Source organism: Gadus morhua, chromosome 19, assembly GCF_902167405.1.
Source record: "Gadus morhua chromosome 19, gadMor3.0, whole genome shotgun sequence".
Taxonomy (NCBI): domain Eukaryota; kingdom Metazoa; phylum Chordata; class Actinopteri; order Gadiformes; family Gadidae; genus Gadus; species Gadus morhua.
In genome coordinates, this window is record NC_044066.1 from 4,033,706 (window position 1) to 4,054,382 (window position 20,677).

Sequence of the window (20,677 nt, forward strand, 5' to 3'; positions counted from 1 at the left end):
CCCAGCAGCAGCAGCAGCATCATCCTAGCTACAAGCCCCAGCAGCAGCAGCAGCAGCAACATCATCCTAGCTACAAGCCCCAGCAGCAGCAGCAGCAGCAGCAGCAACATCCTAGCTACGAGCCCCAGAAGCAGCAGCAGCAGCCATCTAGCTACAAGCCCCAGGAGCCTAGCTACGAGCAGCAACAGCCCCAGCAGCAGCAGCAGCATCCTAGCGACAAGCCCCAGCAGCAGCAGCAACATCCTAGCTACAAGCCCCAGCAGCAGCAGCAATATCCCATTTACAAGCCCCAGCAGCAGCAGCCTTCTAGCTACAAGCCACAGGAGCCTAGCTACGAGCAGCAGCAGCAGCAGCATCCTAGCTACAAGCCCCAGCAGCAGCTCCAGCAGCAACATCCTAGCTACAAGCCCCAGCAGCAGCAGCAGCAGCAGCACCATCCTAGCTACAAGCCCCAGCAGCAGCAGCAGCAGCAGCAGCAACATCCTAGCTACAAGCCCCAGCAGCAGCAGCAGCAGCAGCAACATCCTAGCTACAAGCCCCAGCAGCAGCAGCAACATCCTAGCTACAAGCCCCAGCAGCAGCAACATCCTAGCTACAAGCCCCAGCAGCAGCAACATCCTAGCTACAAGCCCCAGAAGCAGCAGCAGCAGCAGCCTTCTAGCTACAAGCCCCAGGAGCCTTCTAGTTATAAGCCACAGCAGCCTAGCTACGACCAGCAACAGCCCCAGCAGCAGCAGCAGCAGCATCCTAGCGACAAGCCCCAGCAGCAGCAACATCCTAGCGACAAGCCCCAGCAGCAGCAACATCCCATTTACAAGCCCCAGCAGCAGCAGCAGCAACATCCCATTCACAAGCCCCAGCAGCAGCAACATCCCATTTACAAGCCCCAGCAGCAGCAACATCCCATCTACAAGCCGCAGCAGCAGCAGCAGCAACATCCTAGCCACAAGCCCCAGCAGCCGCAGCAGCCGCAGCAGCCGCAGCAACATCCTAGCTACAAGCCGCAGCAGCCCCAGCAGCATCCTAGCTACAAGCCCCAGCCGCAGCATCCAAGCTACAAGCATCCTAGCTACAAGCCCCAACAGCAACTCAGAAGTTGAGAAGTTTGCATTCTGTACCTTTTGCTTCATTGAAAATTCCATCAAATCCTTCAATGATATAAAGTTCTCAATTGTGTTCCTGCCATGACATGGTTCTACTGTCCAAATTTGACAAAAGAATAAAAATATCACTTTTAAATGGTCAAATTGGTCATTGGCTAGGCTGAATGCCAGCAGCAAATGCAGAAACGCATTTTGATGCCTTTTCAGGAGCCGCTGCTTTGGTCTAATGCAACGCTACAGTTCAGTGTGGAGTCTTTTTATTAGATCTTTAGTATCTAGCTATCAGCTTCCTGAACACCAGCAGAAGCCCCCAAACTACGAGCAGCAGCCTCCTTATTTCAAGACGTCATCTGAATGTGTTTTGAATTCACCTCTTTAAAATTCACGTCTGGCAATACAGAAATTCAAACTAATTTAGATACAAAAGGTTGCACTACTCGACAAGTGGTCAAATGACTGAAGAACCAGAACATTCAATGGCCTGGCCCACTGTTCCACCTCTAGCAGGAGGCTTCTCCTCTCACCTGGCTGCCCATACCATGTTAAAAGGGTCCTGGAGATGGTCTGGTCACATAAGCTCTTCCTCTACGATGTCCAGAGCCCCCCACTCACTCTGAAACACAACATTCAACACCAGGAACTACAGTCAATATTAGCTATTTGTAATACTCAAAATATTACAACCAGGAGCAAGATACTCTCAACTAGACCAAGGAAGAATAAGCCCTAGTTAACCACTAGGTGGGGGGTGGATTAACCAATGTTAGCAACACTTATCCACATCTACTTTGCTACCAAACACTGCGTGGATCTCTGACACCATAGGGTTTTCCCGCTCTATCAGAGTGCTTCCAGTGCAATCATACATGTTTAATAATCCTGATACCTGCGGACTCCATCATGAACAACATGCTTAGATGTCAAGTCTGCTGTTCCAACTCATTAGGCACGCTGATTATGATTGAGTTGCACCTTGTTTCAAACCAATCAGTGCCTGATCAGAATGGGATTAGATGTGAATCCTTATATAAAGCTTCAGCAGCATTCCTCATTTTACTGGAGTTGTAGTGGCAGGCTCACAGGCGTACTACAGTTGCTCGCCACCTCAACAATGGCTTTAATAATGAGGTAAATTCTTTACTTTGGAGTACTTTATTTTGTTATCAATGGCATGGACATGTTAAAATATGTTTTTATTCATATAACAGGGTACTTCAATTGTCTCTACTCCTTGATGTGGGCTGTCAAGTACATGGTGAGTTCAGGCTGAAGTATTAATTTAAATAGGCAGGTATCCATGTGCTAACAAGTATGCACAACAGCTTACAGGATCGGATATGCTGAGCCGGAGATGCCTACGTATGGGCAGCAGCAGCCTGCTAGCTACAAGCCACAGCAACCTCCTAGCTACAAGCCGCAGCCCCAGCAGCAGCAGCAGCACCCTAGCGACAAGCCGCAGCCCCAGCAGCAGCAACATCCTAGCGACAAGCCCCAGCAGCAGCAACATCCTAGCTACAAGCCCCAGCAGCAGCAATATCCTAGCGACCAGCAGCAGCAGCAGCAACAGCAGCAACATCCTAGCTTCAAGCCCCAGCAGCAGCAACATCCTAGCTACAAGCCCCAGCCCCAGCAGCCTTCTAGCTACAAGCCCCAGCAGCCTTCTAGCTACAAGCCCCAGCAGCCTTCTAGCTACAAGCAACAGGAGCCTAGCTACGACCAGCCCCAGCAGCAGCAGCAGCAGCAACATCCTAGCTACAAGCCCCAGCAGCAGCAGCAGCAACATCCTAGCTACAAGCCCCAGCAGCAGCAGCAGCAGCAGCAACATCCTAGCTACAAGCCCCAGCAGCCTTCTAGCTACAAGCCACAGGAGCCTAGCTACGACCAGCAGCAGCAGCATCCTAGCTACAAACCGCAGCAGCAGCATCCTAGCGACAAGCCCCAGCAGCAGCAACATCCTAGCTACAAGCCGCAGCAGCAGAAGCAGCAGCAGCAACATCCTAGCTACAAGCCCCAGCAGCAGCAGCAGCAACATCCTAGCTACAAGCCCCAGCAGCAGCAATATCCTAGCTACAAGCCCCAGCCCCAGCAGCAGCAACATCCTAGCTACAAGCCCCAGCAGCAGCAACATCCTAGCTACAAGCCCCAGCAGCAGCAGCAGCAGCAACATCCTAGCTACAAGCCCCAGCAGCAGCAGCAACATCCTAGCTACAAGCCCCAGCAGCAGCAGCAGCAACATCCTAGCTACAAGCCCCAGCAGCAGCCTTCTAGCTACAAGCCCCAGGAGCCTTCTAGCTACAAGCCACAGGAGCCTAGCTACGACCAGCAACAGCACCAGCAGCAGCAGCAGCATCCTAGCGACAAGCCCGCGCAGCAGCAGCAACATCCTAGCGACAAGCCCCAGCAGCAGCAGCAACATCCTAGCGACAAGCCCCAGCAGCAGCAGCAACATCCTAGCTACAAGCCCCAGCAGCAGCCCCAGCAGCAGCAGCAGCAGCAACATCCTAGCTACAAGCCCCAGCAGCAGCAGCAGCAACATCCTAGCTACAAGCCCCGGAAGCAGCAGCAGCAGCAGCCTTCTAGCTACAAGCCCCAGGAGCCTTCTACCTATATGCCACAGGAGCCTAGCTACGACCAGCAACAGCCCCAGCAGCAGCAACATCCTAGCGACAAACAGCAGCAGCAGCAGCATCCTAGCGACAAGCAGCAGCAACATCCTAGCTACAAGCCCCAGCAGCAGCAACATCCTAGCTACAAGCCCCAGCAGCCCCAGCAGCAGCAACATCATCCTAGCTACAAGCCGCAGCAGCAACATCCTAGCTACAAGCCCCAGAAGCAGCAGCAGCCTTCTAGCTACAGGCCCCAGGAGCCTAGCTACGAGCAGCAACAGCCCCAGCAGCAGCAGCAGCAGCATCCTAGCGACAAGCCCCAGCAGCAGCAGCAACATCCTAGCTACAAGCCCCAGCAGCAGCAGCAGCAGCAGCCTTCTAGCTACAAGCCACAGGAGCCTAGCTACGAGCAGCAGCAGCAGCAGCAGCAGCAGCATCCTAGCTACAAGCCCCAGCAGCAGCTCCAGCAGCAACATCCTAGCTACAAGCCCCAGCAGCAGCAGCAGCAGCAGCAACATCCTAGCTACAAGCCCCAGCAGCAGCAGCAGCAACATCCTAGCTACAAGCCCCAGCAGCCGCAGCAGCAGCAGCAGCAACATCCTAGCTACAAGCCCCAGCAGCAGCAACAACATCCTAGCTACAAGCCCCAGCCCCAGCAGCAGAAACATCCTAGCTACAAGCCCCAGCAGCAGCAACATCCTAGCTACAAGCCCCAGCAGCAGCAACATCCTAGCTACAAGCCCCAGAAGCAGCAGCAGCAGCCTTCTAGCTACAAGCCCCAGGAGCCTTCTAGTTATAAGCCACAGCAGCCTAGCTACGACCAGCAACAGCCCCAGCAGCAGCAGCAGCAGCATCCTAGCGACAAGCCCCAGCAGCAGCAACATCCTAGCGACAAGCCCCAGCAGCAGCAACATCCCATTTACAAGCCCCAGCAGCAGCAGCAGCAACATCCCATTTACAAGCCCCAGCAGCAGCAACATCCCATTTACAAGCCCCAGCAGCAGCAACATCCCATCTACAAGCCGCAGCAGCAGCAGCAACATCCTAGCCACAAGCCCCAGCAGCCGCAGCAGCCGCAGCAGCCGCAGCAACATCCTAGCTACAAGCCGCAGCAGCCCCAGCAGCATCCTAGCTACAAGCCCCAGCCGCAGCATCCAAGCTACAAGCATCCTAGCTACAAGCCCCAACAGCAACTCAGAAGTTGAGAAGTTTGCATTCTGTACCTTTTGCTTCATTGAAAATTCCATCAAATCCTTCAATGATATAAAGTTCTCAATTGTGTTCCTGCCATGACATGGTTCTACTGTCCAAATTTGACAAAAGAATAAAAATATCACTTTTAAATGGTCAAATTGGTCATTGGCTAGGCTGAATGCCAGCAGCAAATGCAGAAACCCATTTTGATGCCTTTTCAGGAGCCGCTGCTTTGGTCTAATGCAACGCTACAGTTCAGTGTGGAGTCTTTTTATTAGATCTTTAGTATCTAGCTATCAGCTTCCTGAACACCAGCAGAAGCCCCCAAACTACGAGCAGCAGCCTCCTTATTTCAAGACGTCATCTGAATGTGTTTTGAATTCACCTCTTTAAAATTCACGTCTGGCAATACAGAAATTCAAACTAATTTAGATACAAAAGGTTGCACTACTCGACAAGTGGTCAAATGACTGAAGAACCAGAACATTCAATGGCCTGGCCCACTGTTCCACCTCTAGCAGGAGGCTTCTCCTCTCACCTGGCTGCCCATACCATGTTAAAAGGGTCCTGGAGATGGGTCTGGTCACATAAGCTCTTCCTCTACGATGTCCAGAGCCCCCCACTCACTCTGAAACACAACACTCAACACCAGGAACTACAGTCAATATTAGCTATTTGTAATACTCAAAATATTACAACCAGGAGCAGGATACTCTCAACTAGACCAAGGAAGAATAAGCCCTAGTTAACCACTAGGTGGGGGGTGGATTAACCAATACTAGCCACACTTATCCACATCTACTTTGCTACCAAACACTGCGTGGATCTCTGACACCATAGGGTTTTCCCGCTCTATCAGAGTGCTTCCAGTGCAATCATACATGTTTAATAATCCTGATACCTGCGGACTCCATCATGAACAACATGCATAGATGTCAAGTCTGCTGTTCCAACTCATTAGGCACACTGATTATGATTGAGTTGCACCTTGTTTCAAACCAATCAGTGCCTGATCAGAATGGGATTAGATGTGAATCCTTATATAAAGCTTCAGCAGCATTCCTCATTTTACTGGAGTTGTAGTGGCAGGCTCACAGGCGTACTACAGTTGCTCGCCACCTCAACAATGGCTTTAATGATGAGGTAAATTCTTTATTTTGGAGTACTTTATTTTGTTATCAATGGCATGGACATGTTAAAATATGTTTTTATTCATATAACAGGGTACTTCAATTGTCTCTACTCCTTGATGTGGGCTGTCAAGTACATGGTGAGTTCAGGCTGAAGTATTAATTTAAATAGGCAGGTATCCATGTGCTAACAAGTATGCACAACAGCTTACAGGATCGGATATGCTGAGCCGGAGATGCCTACGTATGGGCTGCAGCAGCCTGCTAGCTACAAGCCACAGCAACCTCCTAGCTACAAGCCCCACCCCAGCAGCAGCATCCTAGCGACAAGCCCCAGCAGCATCCTAGCTACAAGCCGCAGCCCCAGCAGCAGCAACATCCTAGCTACAAGCCCCAGCAGCAGCAACATCCTAGCTACAAGCCCCAGCAGCAGCAATATCCTAGCGACCAGCAGAAGCAGCAGCAGCAACATCCTAGCTTCAAGCCCCAGCAGCAGCAACATCCTAGCTACAAGCCCCAGCAGCAGCAGCCTTCTAGCTACAAGCCCCAGCAGCCTTCTAGCTACAAGCCACAGGAGCCTAGCTACGACCAGCAGCAGCAGCAGCAGCAGCAGCAGCAACATCCTAGCTACAAGCCCCAGCAGCAGCAGCAGCAACATCCTAGCTACAAGCCCCAGCAGCAGCAGCAGCAACATCCTAGCTACAAGCCCCAGCAGCAGCAGCCTTCTAGCTACAAGCCACAGGAGCCTAGCTACGACCACCAGCAGCAGCAGCAGCAGCAGCATCCTAGCTACAAACCGCAGCAGCAGCATCCTAGCGACAAGCCCCAGCAGCAGCAACATCCTAGCTACAAGCCCCAGCAGCAGCAGCAGCAACATCCTAGCTACAAGCCCCAGCAGCAGCAGCAGCAACATCCTAGCTACAAGCCCCAGCAGCAACATCCTAGCTACAAGCCCCAGCAGCAGCAGCAGCAGCAACATCCTAGCTACAAGCCCCAGCAGCAGCAGCAGCAGCAGCAACATCCTAGCTACAAGCCCCAGCAGCAGCAACATACTAGCTACAAGCCCCAGCAGCAGCAGCATACTAGCTACAAGCCCCAGCAGCAGCAGCAACATCCTAGCTACAAGCCCCAGCAGCAGCAGCAGCAGCAGCAGCAACATCCTGGCTACAAGCCCCAGCAGCAGCAGCAGCAACATCCTAGCTACAAGCCCCAGCAGCAGCAGCAGCCTTCTAGCTACAAGCCCCAGGAGCCTTCTAGCTACAAGCCACAGGAGCCTAGCTACGACCAGCAGCAGCAGCATCCTAGCGACAAGCCCCAGCAGCAGCAGCAACATCCTAGCTACAAGCCCCAGCAGCAGCAGCAACATCCTAGCTACAAGCCTCAGCAGCAGCAGCAACATCCTAGCTACAAGCCCCAGCAGCAGCAGCAGCAGCAGCAACATCCTAGCTACAAGCCCAAGAAGCAGCAGCAGCAGCAGCCTTCTAGCTACAAGCCCCAGGAGCCTTCTAGCTATATGCCACAGGAGCCTAGCTACGACCAGCCCCAGCAGCAGCAGCAGCATCCTAGCGACAAACAGCAGCAGCAGCAGCAGCAGCATCCTAGTGACAAGCAGCAGCAGCAACATCCTAGCTACAAGCCCCAGCAGCAGCAGCAGCAGCAGCATCATCCTAGCTACAAGCCCCAGCAGCAGCAGCAGCATCATCCTAGCTACAAGCCCCAGCAGCAGCAGCAGCAACATCATCCTAGCTACAAGCCCCAGCAGCAGCAGCAGCAGCAACATCCTAGCTACGAGCCCCAGAAGCAGCAGCAGCAGCAGCCATCTAGCTACAAGCCCCAGGAGCCTAGCTACGAGCAGCAACAGCCCCAGCAGCAGCAGCAGCATCCTAGCGACAAGCCCCAGCAGCAGCAGCAACATCCTAGCTACAAGCCCCAGCAGCAATATCCCATTTACAAGCCCCAGCAGCAGCAGCCTTCTAGCTACAAGCCACAGGAGCCTAGCTACGAGCAGCAGCAGCAGCAGCATCCTAGCTACAAGCCCCAGCAGCAGCTCCAGCAGCAACATCCTAGCTACAAGCCCCAGCAGCAGCAGCAGCAGCAGCAACATCCTAGCTACAAGCCCCAGCAGCAGCAGCAGCAGCAGCAGCAACATCCTAGCTACAAGCCCCAGCAGCAGCAGCAGCAGCAGCAGCAGCAGCAGCAGCAGCAACATCCTAGCTACAAGCCCCAGCAGCAGCAGCAGCAGCAACATCCTAGCTACAAGCCCCAGCAGCAGCAGCAACATCCTAGCTACAAGCCCCAGCAGCAGCAGCAACATCCTAGCTACAAGCCCCAGCAGCAGCAGCAACATCCTAGCTACAAGCCCCAGCAGCAGCAGCAACATCCTAGCTACAAGCCCCAGCAGCAGCAGCAACATCCTAGCTACAAGCCCCAGCAGCAGCAGCAACATCCTAGCTACAAGCCCCAGCAGCAGCAGCAACATCCTAGCTACAAGCCCCAGCAGCAGCAACATCCTAGCTACAAGCCCCAGCAGCAGCAACATCCTAGCTACAAGCCCCAGCAGCAGCAACATCCTAGCTACAAGCCCCAGAAGCAGCAGCAGCAGCAGCAGCCTTCTAGTTATAAGCCACAGGAGCCTAGCTACGACCAGCAACAGCCCCAGCAGCATCCTAGCGACAAGCCCCAGCAGCAGCAGCATCCTAGCGACAAGCCGCAGCAGCAGCAACATCCCATTTACAAGCCTCAGCAGCAACATCCCATCTACAAGCCCCAGCAGCAGCAACATCCCATCTACAAGCCCCAGCAGCAGCAACATCCCATCTACAAGCCGCAGCAGCCGCAGCAGCAGCAGCAGCAACATCCTAGCTACAAGCCGCAGCAGCAGCAGCAGCAACATCCTAGCTACAAGCCGCAGCAGCCCCAGCAGCATCCTAGCTACAAGCCCCAGCCGCAGCATCCAAGCTACAAGCATCCTAGCTACAAGCCCAACAGCAACTCAGAAGTTGAGAAGTTTGCATTCTGTACCTTTTTGCTTCATTGAAAATTCCATCAAATCCTTCAATGATATAAAGTTCTCAATTGTGTTCCTGCCATGACATGGTTCTACTGTCCAAATTTGACAAAAGAATAAAAATATCACTTTTAAATGGTCAAATTGGTCATTGGCTAGGCTGAATGCCAGCAGCAAATGCAGAAACCCATTTTGATGCCTTTTCAGGAGCCGCTGCTTTGGTCTAATGCAACGCTACAGTTCAGTGTGGAGTCTTTTTATTAGATCTTTAGTATCTAGCTATCAGCTTCCTGAACACCAGCAGAAGCCCCCAAACTACGAGCAGCAGCCTCCTTATTTCAAGACGTCATCTGAATGTGTTTTGAATTCACCTCTTTAAAATTCACGTCTGGCAATACAGAAATTCAAACTAATTTAGATACAAAAGGTTGCACTACTCGACAAGTGGTCAAATGACTGAAGAACCAGAACATTCAATGGCCTGGCCCACTGTTCCACCTCTAGCAGGAGGCTTCTCCTCTCACCTGGCTGCCCATACCATGTTAAAAGGGTCCTGGAGATGGTCTGGTCACATAAGCTCTTCCTCTACGATGTCCAGAGCCCCCCACTCACTCTGAAACACAACATTCAACACCAGGAACTACAGTCAATATTAGCTATTTGTAATACTCAAAATATTACAACCAGGAGCAGGATACTCTCAACTAGACCAAGGAAGAATAAGCCCTAGTTAACCACTAAGTGGGGGGTGGATTAACCAATACTAGCCACACTTATCCACATCTACTTTGCTACCAAACACTGCGTGGATCTCTGACACCAAAGGGTTTTCCCGCTCTATCAGAGTGCTTCCAGTGCAATCATACATGTTTAATAATCCTGATACCTGCGGACTCCATCATGAACAACATGCATAGATGTCAAGTCTGCTGTTCCAACTCATTAGGCACACTGATTATGATTGAGTTGCACCTTGTTTCAAACCAATCAGTGCCTGATCAGAATGGGATTAGATGTGAATCCTTATATAAAGCTTCAGCAGCATTCCTCATTTTACTGGAGTTGTAGTGGCAGGCTCACAGGCGTACTACAGTTGCTCGCCACCTCAACAATGGCTTTAATGATGAGGTAAATTCTTTATTTTGGAGTACTTTATTTTGTTATCAATGGCATGGACATGTTAAAATATGTTTTTATTCATATAACAGGGTACTTCAATTGTCTCTACTCCTTGATGTGGGCTGTCAAGTACATGGTGAGTTCAGGCTGAAGTATTAATTTAAATAGGCAGGTATCCATGTGCTAACAAGTATGCACAACAGCTTACAGGATCGGATATGCTGAGCCGGAGATGCCTACGTATGGGCTGCAGCAGCCTGCTAGCTACAAGCCACAGCAACCTCCTAGCTACAAGCCCCACCCCCAGCAGCAGCATCCTAGCGACAAGCCCCAGCAGCATCCTAGCTACAAGCCGCAGCCCCAGCAGCAGCAACATCCTAGCTACAAGCAGCAGCAACATCCTAGCTACAAGCCCCAGCAGCAGCAATATCCTAGCGACCAGCAGCAGCAGCAGCAGCAGCAACATCCTAGCTTCAAGCCCCAGCAGCAGCAACATCCTAGCTACAAGCCCCAGCAGCAGCAGCAGCCTTCTAGCTACAAGCCCCAGCAGCCTTCTAGCTACAAGCCCCAGCAGCCTTCTAGCTACAAGCCACAGGAGCCTAGCTACGACCAGCCCCAGCAGCAGCAGCAGCAGCAGCAGCAACATCCTAGCTACAAGCCCCAGCAGCAGCAGCAGCAACATCCTAGCTACAAGCCCCAGCAGCAGCAGCAGCAACATCCTAGCTACAAGCCCCAGCAGCAGCAGCCTTCTAGCTACAAGCCACAGGAGCCTAGCTACGACCACCAGCAGCAGCAGCAGCAGCATCCTAGCTACAAACCGCAGCAGCAGCATCCTAGCGACAAGCCCCAGCAGCAGCAACATCCTAGCTACAAGCCCCAGCAGCAGCAGCAGCAACAACACCCTAGCTACAAGCCCCAGCAGCAGCAACATCCTAGCTACAAGCCCCAGCAGCAGCAACATCCTAGCTACAAGCCCCAGCAGCCCCAGCAGCAGCAGCAGCAGCAACATCCTAGCTACAAGCCCCAGCAGCAGCAGCAGCAGCAACATCCTGGCTACAAGCCCCAGCAGCAGCAGCAGCAGCAACATCCTAGCTACAAGCCCCAGCAGCAGCAGCAGCCTTCTAGCTACAAGCCCCAGGAGCCTTCTAGCTACAAGCCACAGGAGCCTAGCTACGACCAGCAGCAGCAGCAGCAGCATCCTAGCGACAAGCCCCAGCAGCAGCAGCAACATCCTAGCTACAAGCCCCAGCAGCAGCAGCAACATCCTAGCTACAAGCCCCAGCAGCAGCAACATCCTAGCTACAAGCCCCAGCAGCAGCTCCAGCAGCAGCAGCAACATCCTAGCTACAAGCCCCAGCAGCAGCAGCAGCAGCAACATCCTAGCTACAAGCCCAAGAAGCAGCAGCAGCAGCCTTCTAGCTACAAGCCCCAGGAGCCTTCTAGCTATATGCCACAGGAGCCTAGCTACGACCAGCCCCAGCAGCAGCAGCATCCTAGCGACAAACAGCAGCAGCAGCATCCTAGCGACAAGCAGCAGCAACATCCTAGCTACAAGCCCCAGCAGCAGCAGCAGCAGCAGCAGCAGCAGCAGCAGCAGCAGCAGCAGCAGCATCCTACCTACAAGCCCCAGCAGCAGCAGCAGCAGCAGCATCATCCTAGCTACAAGCCCCAGCAGCAGCAGCAGCAACATCATCCTAGCTACAAGCCCCAGCAGCAGCAGCAGCAACATCCTAGCTACGAGCCCCAGAAGCAGCAGCAGCAGCAGCAGCCATCTAGCTACAAGCCCCAGGAGCCTAGCTACGAGCAGCAACAGCCCCAGCAGCAGCAGTATCCTAGCGACAAGCCCCAGCAGCAGCAGCAACATCCTAGCTACAAGCCCCAGCAGCAGCAGCAATATCCCATTTACAAGCCCCAGCAGCAGCAGCCTTCTAGCTACAAGCCACAGGAGCCTAGCTACGAGCAGCAGCAGCAGCAGCAGCAGCATCCTAGCTACAAGCCCCAGCAGCAGCTCCAGCAGCAACATCCTAGCTACAAGCCCCAGCAGCAGCAGCAGCAACATCCTAGCTACAAGCCCCAGCAGCAGCAGCAACATCCTAGCTACAAGCCCCAGCAGCAGCAGCAGCAGCAACATCCTAGCTACAAGCCCCAGCAGCAGCAGCAACATCCTAGCTACAAGCCCCAGCAGCAGCAGCAGCAGCAGCAGCAACATCCTAGCTACAAGCCCCAGCAGCAGCAGCAACATCCTAGCTACAAGCCCCAGCAGCAGCAGCAACATCCTAGCTACAAGCCCCAGCAGCAGCAGCAACATCCTAGCTACAAGCCCCAGCAGCAGCAGCAGCAACATCCTAGCTACAAGCCCCAGCAGCAGCAACATCCTAGCTACAAGCCCCAGCAGCAGCAACATCCTAGCTACAAGCCCCAGCAGCAGCAACATCCTAGCTACAAGCCCCAGCAGCAGCAACATCCTAGCTACAAGCCCCAGCAGCAGCAACATCCTAGCTACAAGCCCCAGAAGCAGCAGCAGCAGCAGCCTTCTAGCTACAAGCCCCAGGAGCCTTCTAGTTATAAGCCACAGGAGCCTAGCTACGACCAGCAACAGCCCTAGCAGCAGCAGCATCCTAGCGACAAGCCCCAGCAGCAGCAACATCCTAGCGACAAGCCGCAGCAGCAGCAACATCCCATTTACAAGCCGCAGCAGCAACATCCCATCTACAAGCCCCAGCAGCAGCAACATCCCATCTACAAGCCCCAGCAACATCCCATCTACAAGCCGCAGCAGCAGCAGCAACATCCTAGCTACCAGCCGCAGCAGCAGCAGCAGCAGCAACATCCTAGCTACAAGCCGCAGCAACATCCTAGCTACAAGCCGCAGCAGCCCCAGCAGCATCCTAGCTACAAGCCCCAGCCGCAGCATCCAAGCTACAAGCATCCTAGCTACAAGCCCAAACAGCAACTCAGAAGTTGAGAAGTTTGCATTCTGTACCTTTTTGCTTCATTGAAAATTCCATCAAATCCTTCAATGATATAAAGTTCTCAATTGTGTTCCTGCCATGACATGGTTCTACTGTCCAAATTTGACAAAAGAATAAAAATATCACTTTTAAATGGTCAAATTGGTCATTGGCTAGGCTGAATGCCAGCAGCAAATGCAGAAACCCATTTTGATGCCTTTTCAGGAGCCGCTGCTTTGGTCTAATGCAACGCTACAGTTCAGTGTGGAGTCTTTTTATTAGATCTTTAGTATCTAGCTATCAGCTTCCTGAACACCAGCAGAAGCCCCCAAACTACGAGCAGCAGCCTCCTTATTTCAAGACGTCATCTGAATGTGTTTTGAATTCACCTCTTTAAAATTCACGTCTGGCAATACAGAAATTCAAACTAATTTAGATACAAAAGGTTGCACTACTCGACAAGTGGTCAAATGACTGAAGAACCAGAACATTCAATGGCCTGGCCCACTGTTCCACCTCTAGCAGGAGGCTTCTCCTCTCACCTGGCTGCCCATACCATGTTAAAAGGGTCCTGGAGATGGTCTGGTCACATAAGCTCTTCCTCTACGATGTCCAGAGCCCCCCACTCACTCTGAAACACAACACTCAACACCAGGAACTACAGTCAATATTAGCTATTTGTAATACTCAAAATATTACAACCAGGAGCAGGATACTCTCAACTAGACCAAGGAAGAATAAGCCCTAGTTAACCACTAGGTGGGGGTGGATTAACCAATACAAGCCACACTTATCCACATCTACTTTGCTACCAAACACTGCGTGGATCTCTGACACCATAGGGTTTTCCCGCTCTATCAGAGTGCTTCCAGTGCAATCATACATGTTTAATAATCCTGATACCAGCGGACTCCATCATGAACAACATGCATAGATGTCAAGTCTGCTGTTCCAACTCATTAGGCACGCTGATTATGATTGAGTTGCACCTTGTTTCAAACCAATCAGTGCCTGATCAGAATGGGATTAGATGTGAATCCTTATATAAAGCTTCAGCAGCATTCCTCATTTTACTGGAGTTGTAGTGGCAGGCTCACAGGCGTACTACAGTTGCTCGCCACCTCAACAATGGCTTTAATAATGAGGTAAATTCTTTATTTTGGAGTACTTTATTTTGTTATCAATGGCATGGACATGTTAAAATATGTTTTTATTCATATAACAGGGTACTTCAATTGTCTCTACTCCTTGATGTGGGCTGTCAAGTACATGGTGAGTTCAGGCTGAAGTATTAATTTAAATAGGCAGGTATCCATGTGCTAACAAGTATGCACAACAGCTTACAGGATCGGATATGCTGAGCCGGAGATGCCTACGTATGGGCAGCAGCAGCCTGCTAGCTACAAGCCACAGCAACCTCCTAGCTACAAGCCGCAGCCCCAGCAGCAGCAGCATCCTAGCGACAAGCCGCAGCCCCAGCAGCAGCAACATCCTAGCGACAAGCCCCAGCAGCAGCAACATCCTAGCTACAAGCCCCAGCAGCAGCAATATCCTAGCGACCAGCAGCAGCAGCAGCAGCAACATCCTAGCTTCAAGCCCCAGCAGCAGCAACATCCTAGCTTCAAGCCCCAGCAGCAGCAACATCCTAGCTACAAGCCCCAGCAGCAGCAGCCTTCTAGCTACAAGCCCCAGCAGCCTTCTAGCTACAAGCCCCAGCAGCCTTCTAGCTACAAGCAACAGGAGCCTAGCTACGACCAGCCCCAGCAGCAGCAGCAGCAACATCCTAGCTACAAGCCCCAGCAGCAGCAGCAGCAACATCCTAGCTACAAGCCCCAGCAGCAGCAGCAGCAGCAGCAACATCCTAGCTACAAGCCCCAGCAGCAGCAGCAGCCTTCTAGCTACAAGCCACAGGAGCCTAGCTACGACCAGCAGCAGCAGCATCCTAGCTACAAACCGCAGCAGCAGCATCCTAGCGACAAGCCCCAGCAGCAGCAACATCCTAGCTACAAGCAGCAGCAGCAGCAGCAGCAACATCCTAGCTACAAGCCCCAGCAGCAGCAGCAGCAACATCCTAGCTACAAGCCCCAGCAGCAGCAATATCCTAGCTACAAGCCCCAGCCCCAGCAGCAGCAACATCCTAGCTACAAGCCCCAGCAGCAGCAGCAGCAACAGCAGCAGCAACATCCTAGCTACAAGCCCCAGCAGCAGCAGCAGCAGCAACATCCTAGCTACAAGCCCCAGCAGCAGCAGCAGCAGCAGCAACATCCTAGCTACAAGCCCCAGCAGCAGCAGCAGCAGCAACATCCTAGCTACAAGCCCCAGCAGCAGCCTTCTAGCTACAAGCCCCAGGAGCCTTCTAGCTACAAGCCACAGGAGCCTAGCTACGACCAGCAACGGCACCAGCAGCAGCAGCAGCATCCTAGCGACAAGCCCGCGAAGCAGCAGCAACATCCTAGCGACAAGCCCCAGCAGCAGCAGCAACATCCTAGCGACAAGCCCCAGCAGCAGCAGCAACATCCTAGCTACAAGCCCCAGCAGCAGCAGCCCCAGCAGCAGCAGCAGCAGCAGCAACATCCTAGCTACAAGCCCCAGCAGCAGCAGCAGCAACATCCTAGCTACAAGCCCCGGAAGCAGCAGCAGCAGCAGCCTTCTAGCTACAAGCCCCAGGAGCCTTCTAGCTATATGCCACAGGAGCCTAGCTACGACCAGCAACAGCCCCAGCAGCAGCAACATCCTAGCGACAAACAGCAGCAGCAGCAGCAGCATCCTAGCGACAAGCAGCAGCAACATCCTAGCTACAAGCCCCAGCAGCAGCAACATCCTAGCTACAAGCCCCAGCAGCCCCAGCAGCAGCAGCAACATCATCCTAGCTACAAGCCGCAGCAGCAACATCCTAGCTACAAGCCCCAGAAGCAGCAGCAGCCTTCGAGCTACAAGCCCCAGGAGCCTAGCTACGAGCAGCAACAGCCCCAGCAGCAGCAGCAGCATCCTAGCGACAAGCCCCGGCAGCAGCAGCAACGTCCTAGCTACAAGCCCCAGCAGCAGCAGCAACATCCCATTTACAAGCCCCAGCAGCAGCAGCAGCAGCCTTCTAGCTACAAGCCACAGGAGCCTAGCTACGAGCAGCAGCAGCAGCAGCAGCAGCAGCATCCTAGCTACAAGCCCCAGCAGCAGCTCCAGCAGCAACATCCTAGCTACAAGCCCCAGCAGCAGCAGCAACATCCTAGCTACAAGCCCCAGCAGCAGCAGCAGCAGCAACATCCTAGCTACAAGCCCCAGCAGCAGCAGCAGCAGCAACATCCTAGCTACAAGCCCCAGCAGCAGCAGCAACAACATCCTAGCTACAAGCCCCAGCCCCAGCAGCAGCAACATCCTAGCTACAAGCCCCAGCAGCAGCAACATCCTAGCTACAAGCCCCAGCAGCAGCAACATCCTAGCTACAAGCCCCAGAAGCAGCAGCCTTCTAGCTACAAGCCCCAGAAGCAGCAGCAGCAGCCTTCTAGCTACAAGCCCCAGGAGCCTTCTAGTTATAAGCCACAGCAGCCTAGCTACGACCAGCAACAGCCCCAGCCCCAGCAGCAGCAGCATCCCATTTACAAGCCCCAGCAGCAGCAACATCCCATTTACAAGCCCCAGCAGCAGCAACATCCCATTTACAAGCCCCAGCAGCAGCAACATCCCATTTACAAGCCCCAGCAGCAGCAACATCCCATCTACAAGCCGCAGCAGCAGCAACATCCTAGCCAGCAGCCGCAGCAGCCGCAGCAATATCCTAGCTACAAGCCGCAGCAGCCGCAGCAATATCCTAGCTACAAGCCGCAGCAGCCGCAGCAACATCCTAGCTACAAGCCGCAGCAGCCCCAGCAGCATCCTAGCTACAAGCCCCAGCCGCAGCATCCAAGCTACAAGCATCCTAGCTACAAGCCCCAACAGCAACTCAGAAGTTGAGAAGTTTGCATTCTGTACCTTTTGCTTCATTGAAAATTCCATCAAATCCTTCAATGATATAAAGTTCTCAATTGTGTTCCTGCCATGACATGGTTCTACTGTCCAAATTTGACAAAATAATAAAAATATCACTTTTAAATGGTCAAATTGGTCATTGGCTAGGCTGAATGCCAGCAGCAAATGCAGAAACCCATTTTGATGCCTTTTCAGGAGCCGCTGCTTTGGTCTAATGCAACGCAACAGTTCAGTGTGGAGTCTTTTTATTAGATCTTTAGTATCTAGCTATCAGCTTCCTGAACACCAGCAGAAGCCCCCAAACTACGAGCAGCAGCCTCCTTATTTCAAGACGTCATCTGAATGTGTTTTGAATTCACCTCTTTAAAATTCACGTCTGGCAATACAGAAATTCAAACTAATTTAGATACAAAAGGTTGCACTACTCGACAAGTGGTCAAATGACTGAAGAACCAGAACATTCAATGGCCTGGCCCACTGTTCCACCTCTAGCAGGAGGCTTCTCCTCTCACCTGGCTGCCCATACCATGTTAAAAGGGTCCTGGAGATGGTCTGGTCACATAAGCTCTTCCTCTACGATGTCCAGAGCCCCCCACTCACTCTGAAACACAACACTCAACACCAGGAACTACAGTCAATATTAGCTATTTGTGATACTCAAAATATTACAACCAGGAGCAGGATACTCTCAACTAGACCAAGGAAGAATAAGCCCTAGTTAACCACTGGGTGGGGGGTGGATTAACCAATACTAGCCACACTTATCCACAGCTACTTTGCTACCAAACACTGCGTGGATCTCTGACACCATAGGGTTTTCCCGCTCTATCAGAGTGCTTCCAGTGCAATCATACATGTTTAATAATCCTGATACCTGCGGACTCCATCATGAACAACATGCATAGATGTCAAGTCTGCTGTTCCAACTCATTAGGCACACTGATTATGATTGAGTTGCACCTTGTTTCAAACCAATCAGTGCCTGATCAGAATGGGATTAGATGTGAATCCTTATATAAAGCTTCAGCAGCATTCCTCATTTTACTGGAGTTGTAGTGGCAGGCTCACAGGCGTACTACAGTTGCTCGCCACCTCAACAATGGCTTTAATAATGAGGTAAAGTCTTTATTTTGGAGTACTTTATTTTGTTATCAATGGCATGGACATGTTAAAATATGTTTTTATTCATATAACAGGGTACTTCAATTGTCTCTACTCCTTGATGTGGGCTGTCAAGTACATGGTGAGTTCAGGCTGAAGTATTAATTTAAATAGGCAGGTATCCATGTGCTAACAAGTATGCACAACAGCTTACAGGATCGGATATGCTGAGCCGGAGATGCCTACGTATGGGCTGCAGCAGCCTGCTAGCTACAAGCCACAGCAACCTCCTAGCTACAAGCCCCACCCCCAGCAGCAGCATCCTAGCGACAAGCCCCAGCAGCATCCTAGCTACAAGCCGCAGCCCCAGCAGCAGCAACATCCTAGCTACAAGCAGCAGCAACATCCTAGCTACAAGCCCCAGCAGCAGCAATATCCTAGCGACCAGCAGCAGCAGCAGCAGCAACATCCTAGCTTCAAGCCCCAGCAGCAGCAACATCCTAGCTACAAGCCCCAGCCCCAGCAGCCTTCTAGCTACAAGCCCCAGCAGCCTTCTAGCTACAAGCCACAGGAGCCTAGCTACGACCACCAGCAGCAGCCCCAGCCCCAGCCCCAGCAGCAGCAGCAGCAACATCCTAGCTACAAGCCCCAGCAGCAGCAGCAGCAACATCCTAGCTACAAGCCCCAGCAGCAGCAGCAACATCCTAGCTACAAGCCCCAGCAGCAGCCTTCTAGCTACAAGCCCCAGCAGCAGCAGCAGCAGCAACATCCTAGCTACAAGCCCCAGCAGCAGCAGCAGCAGCAACATCCTAGCTACAAGCCCCAGAAGCAGCAGCAGCAGCAGCAGCCTTCTAGCTACAAGCCCCAGGAGCCTTCTAGCTACAAGCCACAGGAGCCTAGCTACGACCAGCAACAGCCCCAGCAGCGTCCTAGCTACAAGCCCCAGCAGCAGCAGCAGAAACATCCTAGCTACAAGCCCAAGAAGCAGCAGCAGCAGCCTTCTAGCTACAAGCCCCAGGAGCCTTCTAGCTATATGCCACAGGAGCCTAGCTACGACCAGCAACAGCCCCAGCAGCAGCAGCATCCTAGCGACAAACAACAGCAGCAGCAGCAGCAGCATCCTAGCGACAAGCAGCAGCAACATGCTAGCTACAAGCCCCAGCAGCAGCAGCAACATCCTAGCTACAAGCCCCAGCAGCAGCAGCAACATCATCCTAGCTACAAGCCGCAGCAGCAGCAGCAGCAGCAGCAACATCCTAGCTACAAGCCCCAGAAGCAGCAGCAGCAGCCTTCTAGCTACAAGCCCCAGGAGCCTAGCTACGAGCAGCAACAGCCCCAGCAGCAGCAGCAGCAGCATCCTAGCGACAAGCCCCAGCAGCAGCAGCAGCAGCATCCTAGCTACAAGCCCCAGCAGCAGCAGCAACATCCCATTTACAAGCCCCAGCAGCAGCCTTCTAGCTACAAGCCACAGGAGCCTAGCTACGAGCAGCAGCAGCATCCTAGCTACAAGCCCCAGCAGCAGCAACATCCTAGCTACAAGCCCCAGCAGCAGCTCCAGCAGCAACATCCTAGCTACAAGCCCCAGCAGCAGCAGCAGCAGCAACATCCTAGCTACAAGCCCCAGCAGCAGCAGCAGCAGCAACATCCTAGCTACAAGCCCCTGAAGCAGCAGCAGCAGCCTTCTAGCTACAAGCCCCAGGAGCCTTCTAGCTATATGCCACAGGAGCCTAGCTATGACCAGCAACAGCCCCAGCAGCATCCTAGCTACAAACAGCAGCAGCAGCATCCTAGCGACAAGCAGCAGCAACATCCTAGCTACAAGCCCCAGCATCAGCAGCCGCAACATCCTAGCTACAAGCCCCAGCAGCAGCAGCAGCAACATCCTAGCTACAAGCCCCAGCAGCAGCAGCAGCAACATCCTAGCTACAAGCCCCAGCAGCAGCAACATCCTAGCTACAAGCCCCAGAAGCAGCAGCAGCAGCAGCCTTCTAGCTACAAGCCACAGGAGCCTTCTAGTTATAAGCTACAGGAGCCTAGCTACGACCAGCAACAGCCCCAGCAGCAGCAGCATCCTAGCGACAAGCCCCAGCAGCAGCAACATCCTAGCGACAAGCCCCAGCAGCAGCAACATCCCATTTACAAGCCCCAGCAGCAGCAGCAACATCCCATTTACAAGCCCCAGCAGCAGCAGCAGCAACATCCCATTTACAAGCCCCATCAGCAGCAACATCCCATCTACAAGCCGCAGCAGCAGCCGCAGCAACATCCTAGCTACAAGCCGCAGCAGCCGCAGCAACATCCTAGCTACAAGCCGCAGCAGCCGCAGCAACATCCTAGCTACAAGCCGCAGCAACCCCAGCAGCATCCTAGCTACAAGCCCCAGCCGCAGCCGCAGCATCCAAGCTACAAGCATCCTAGCTACAAGCCCCAACAGCAACTCAGAAGTTGAGAAGTTTGCATTCTGTACCTTTTGCTTCATTGAAAATTCCATCAAATCCTTCAA

At 52.9% G+C, this 20,677-nt stretch overlaps 1 protein-coding gene and 4 long non-coding RNA genes across 5 annotated transcripts; all 5 read left to right on the forward strand.

Annotated features, from left to right (window-relative positions):
• Positions 1-411: 411 nt before the first annotated feature.
• Positions 412-4,363, forward strand: LOC115531834 (uncharacterized protein DDB_G0271670-like; the record flags this gene model as incomplete). Its single annotated transcript, XM_030341148.1, has 3 exons — positions 412-517; positions 2,814-2,918; positions 3,975-4,363. Coding segments are annotated over 3 exons (600 nt in total), but the record flags the coding sequence as incomplete, so codon positions are not given.
• A 1,605-nt stretch (positions 4,364-5,968) lies between these two features.
• On the forward strand, positions 5,969-6,342 carry LOC115531840 (uncharacterized). The gene is made up of 3 exons (XR_003973953.1): positions 5,969-6,046; positions 6,127-6,173; positions 6,241-6,342. It is a non-coding gene; the product is annotated as an uncharacterized LOC115531840 (long non-coding RNA).
• Positions 6,343-10,090: 3,748 nt separating this feature from the next.
• On the forward strand, positions 10,091-10,517 carry LOC115531839 (uncharacterized). The gene is made up of 3 exons (XR_003973952.1): positions 10,091-10,168; positions 10,249-10,295; positions 10,363-10,517. It is a non-coding gene; the product is annotated as an uncharacterized LOC115531839 (long non-coding RNA).
• Positions 10,518-14,095: 3,578 nt separating this feature from the next.
• LOC115531836 (uncharacterized) lies at positions 14,096-14,629 on the forward strand. Its single transcript, XR_003973949.1, has 3 exons — positions 14,096-14,255; positions 14,336-14,382; positions 14,450-14,629. It is a non-coding gene; the product is annotated as an uncharacterized LOC115531836 (long non-coding RNA).
• A 3,452-nt stretch (positions 14,630-18,081) lies between these two features.
• Positions 18,082-18,538, forward strand: LOC115531835 (uncharacterized). The gene is made up of 3 exons (XR_003973948.1): positions 18,082-18,189; positions 18,270-18,316; positions 18,384-18,538. It is a non-coding gene; the product is annotated as an uncharacterized LOC115531835 (long non-coding RNA).
• Positions 18,539-20,677: the final 2,139 nt, after the last annotated feature.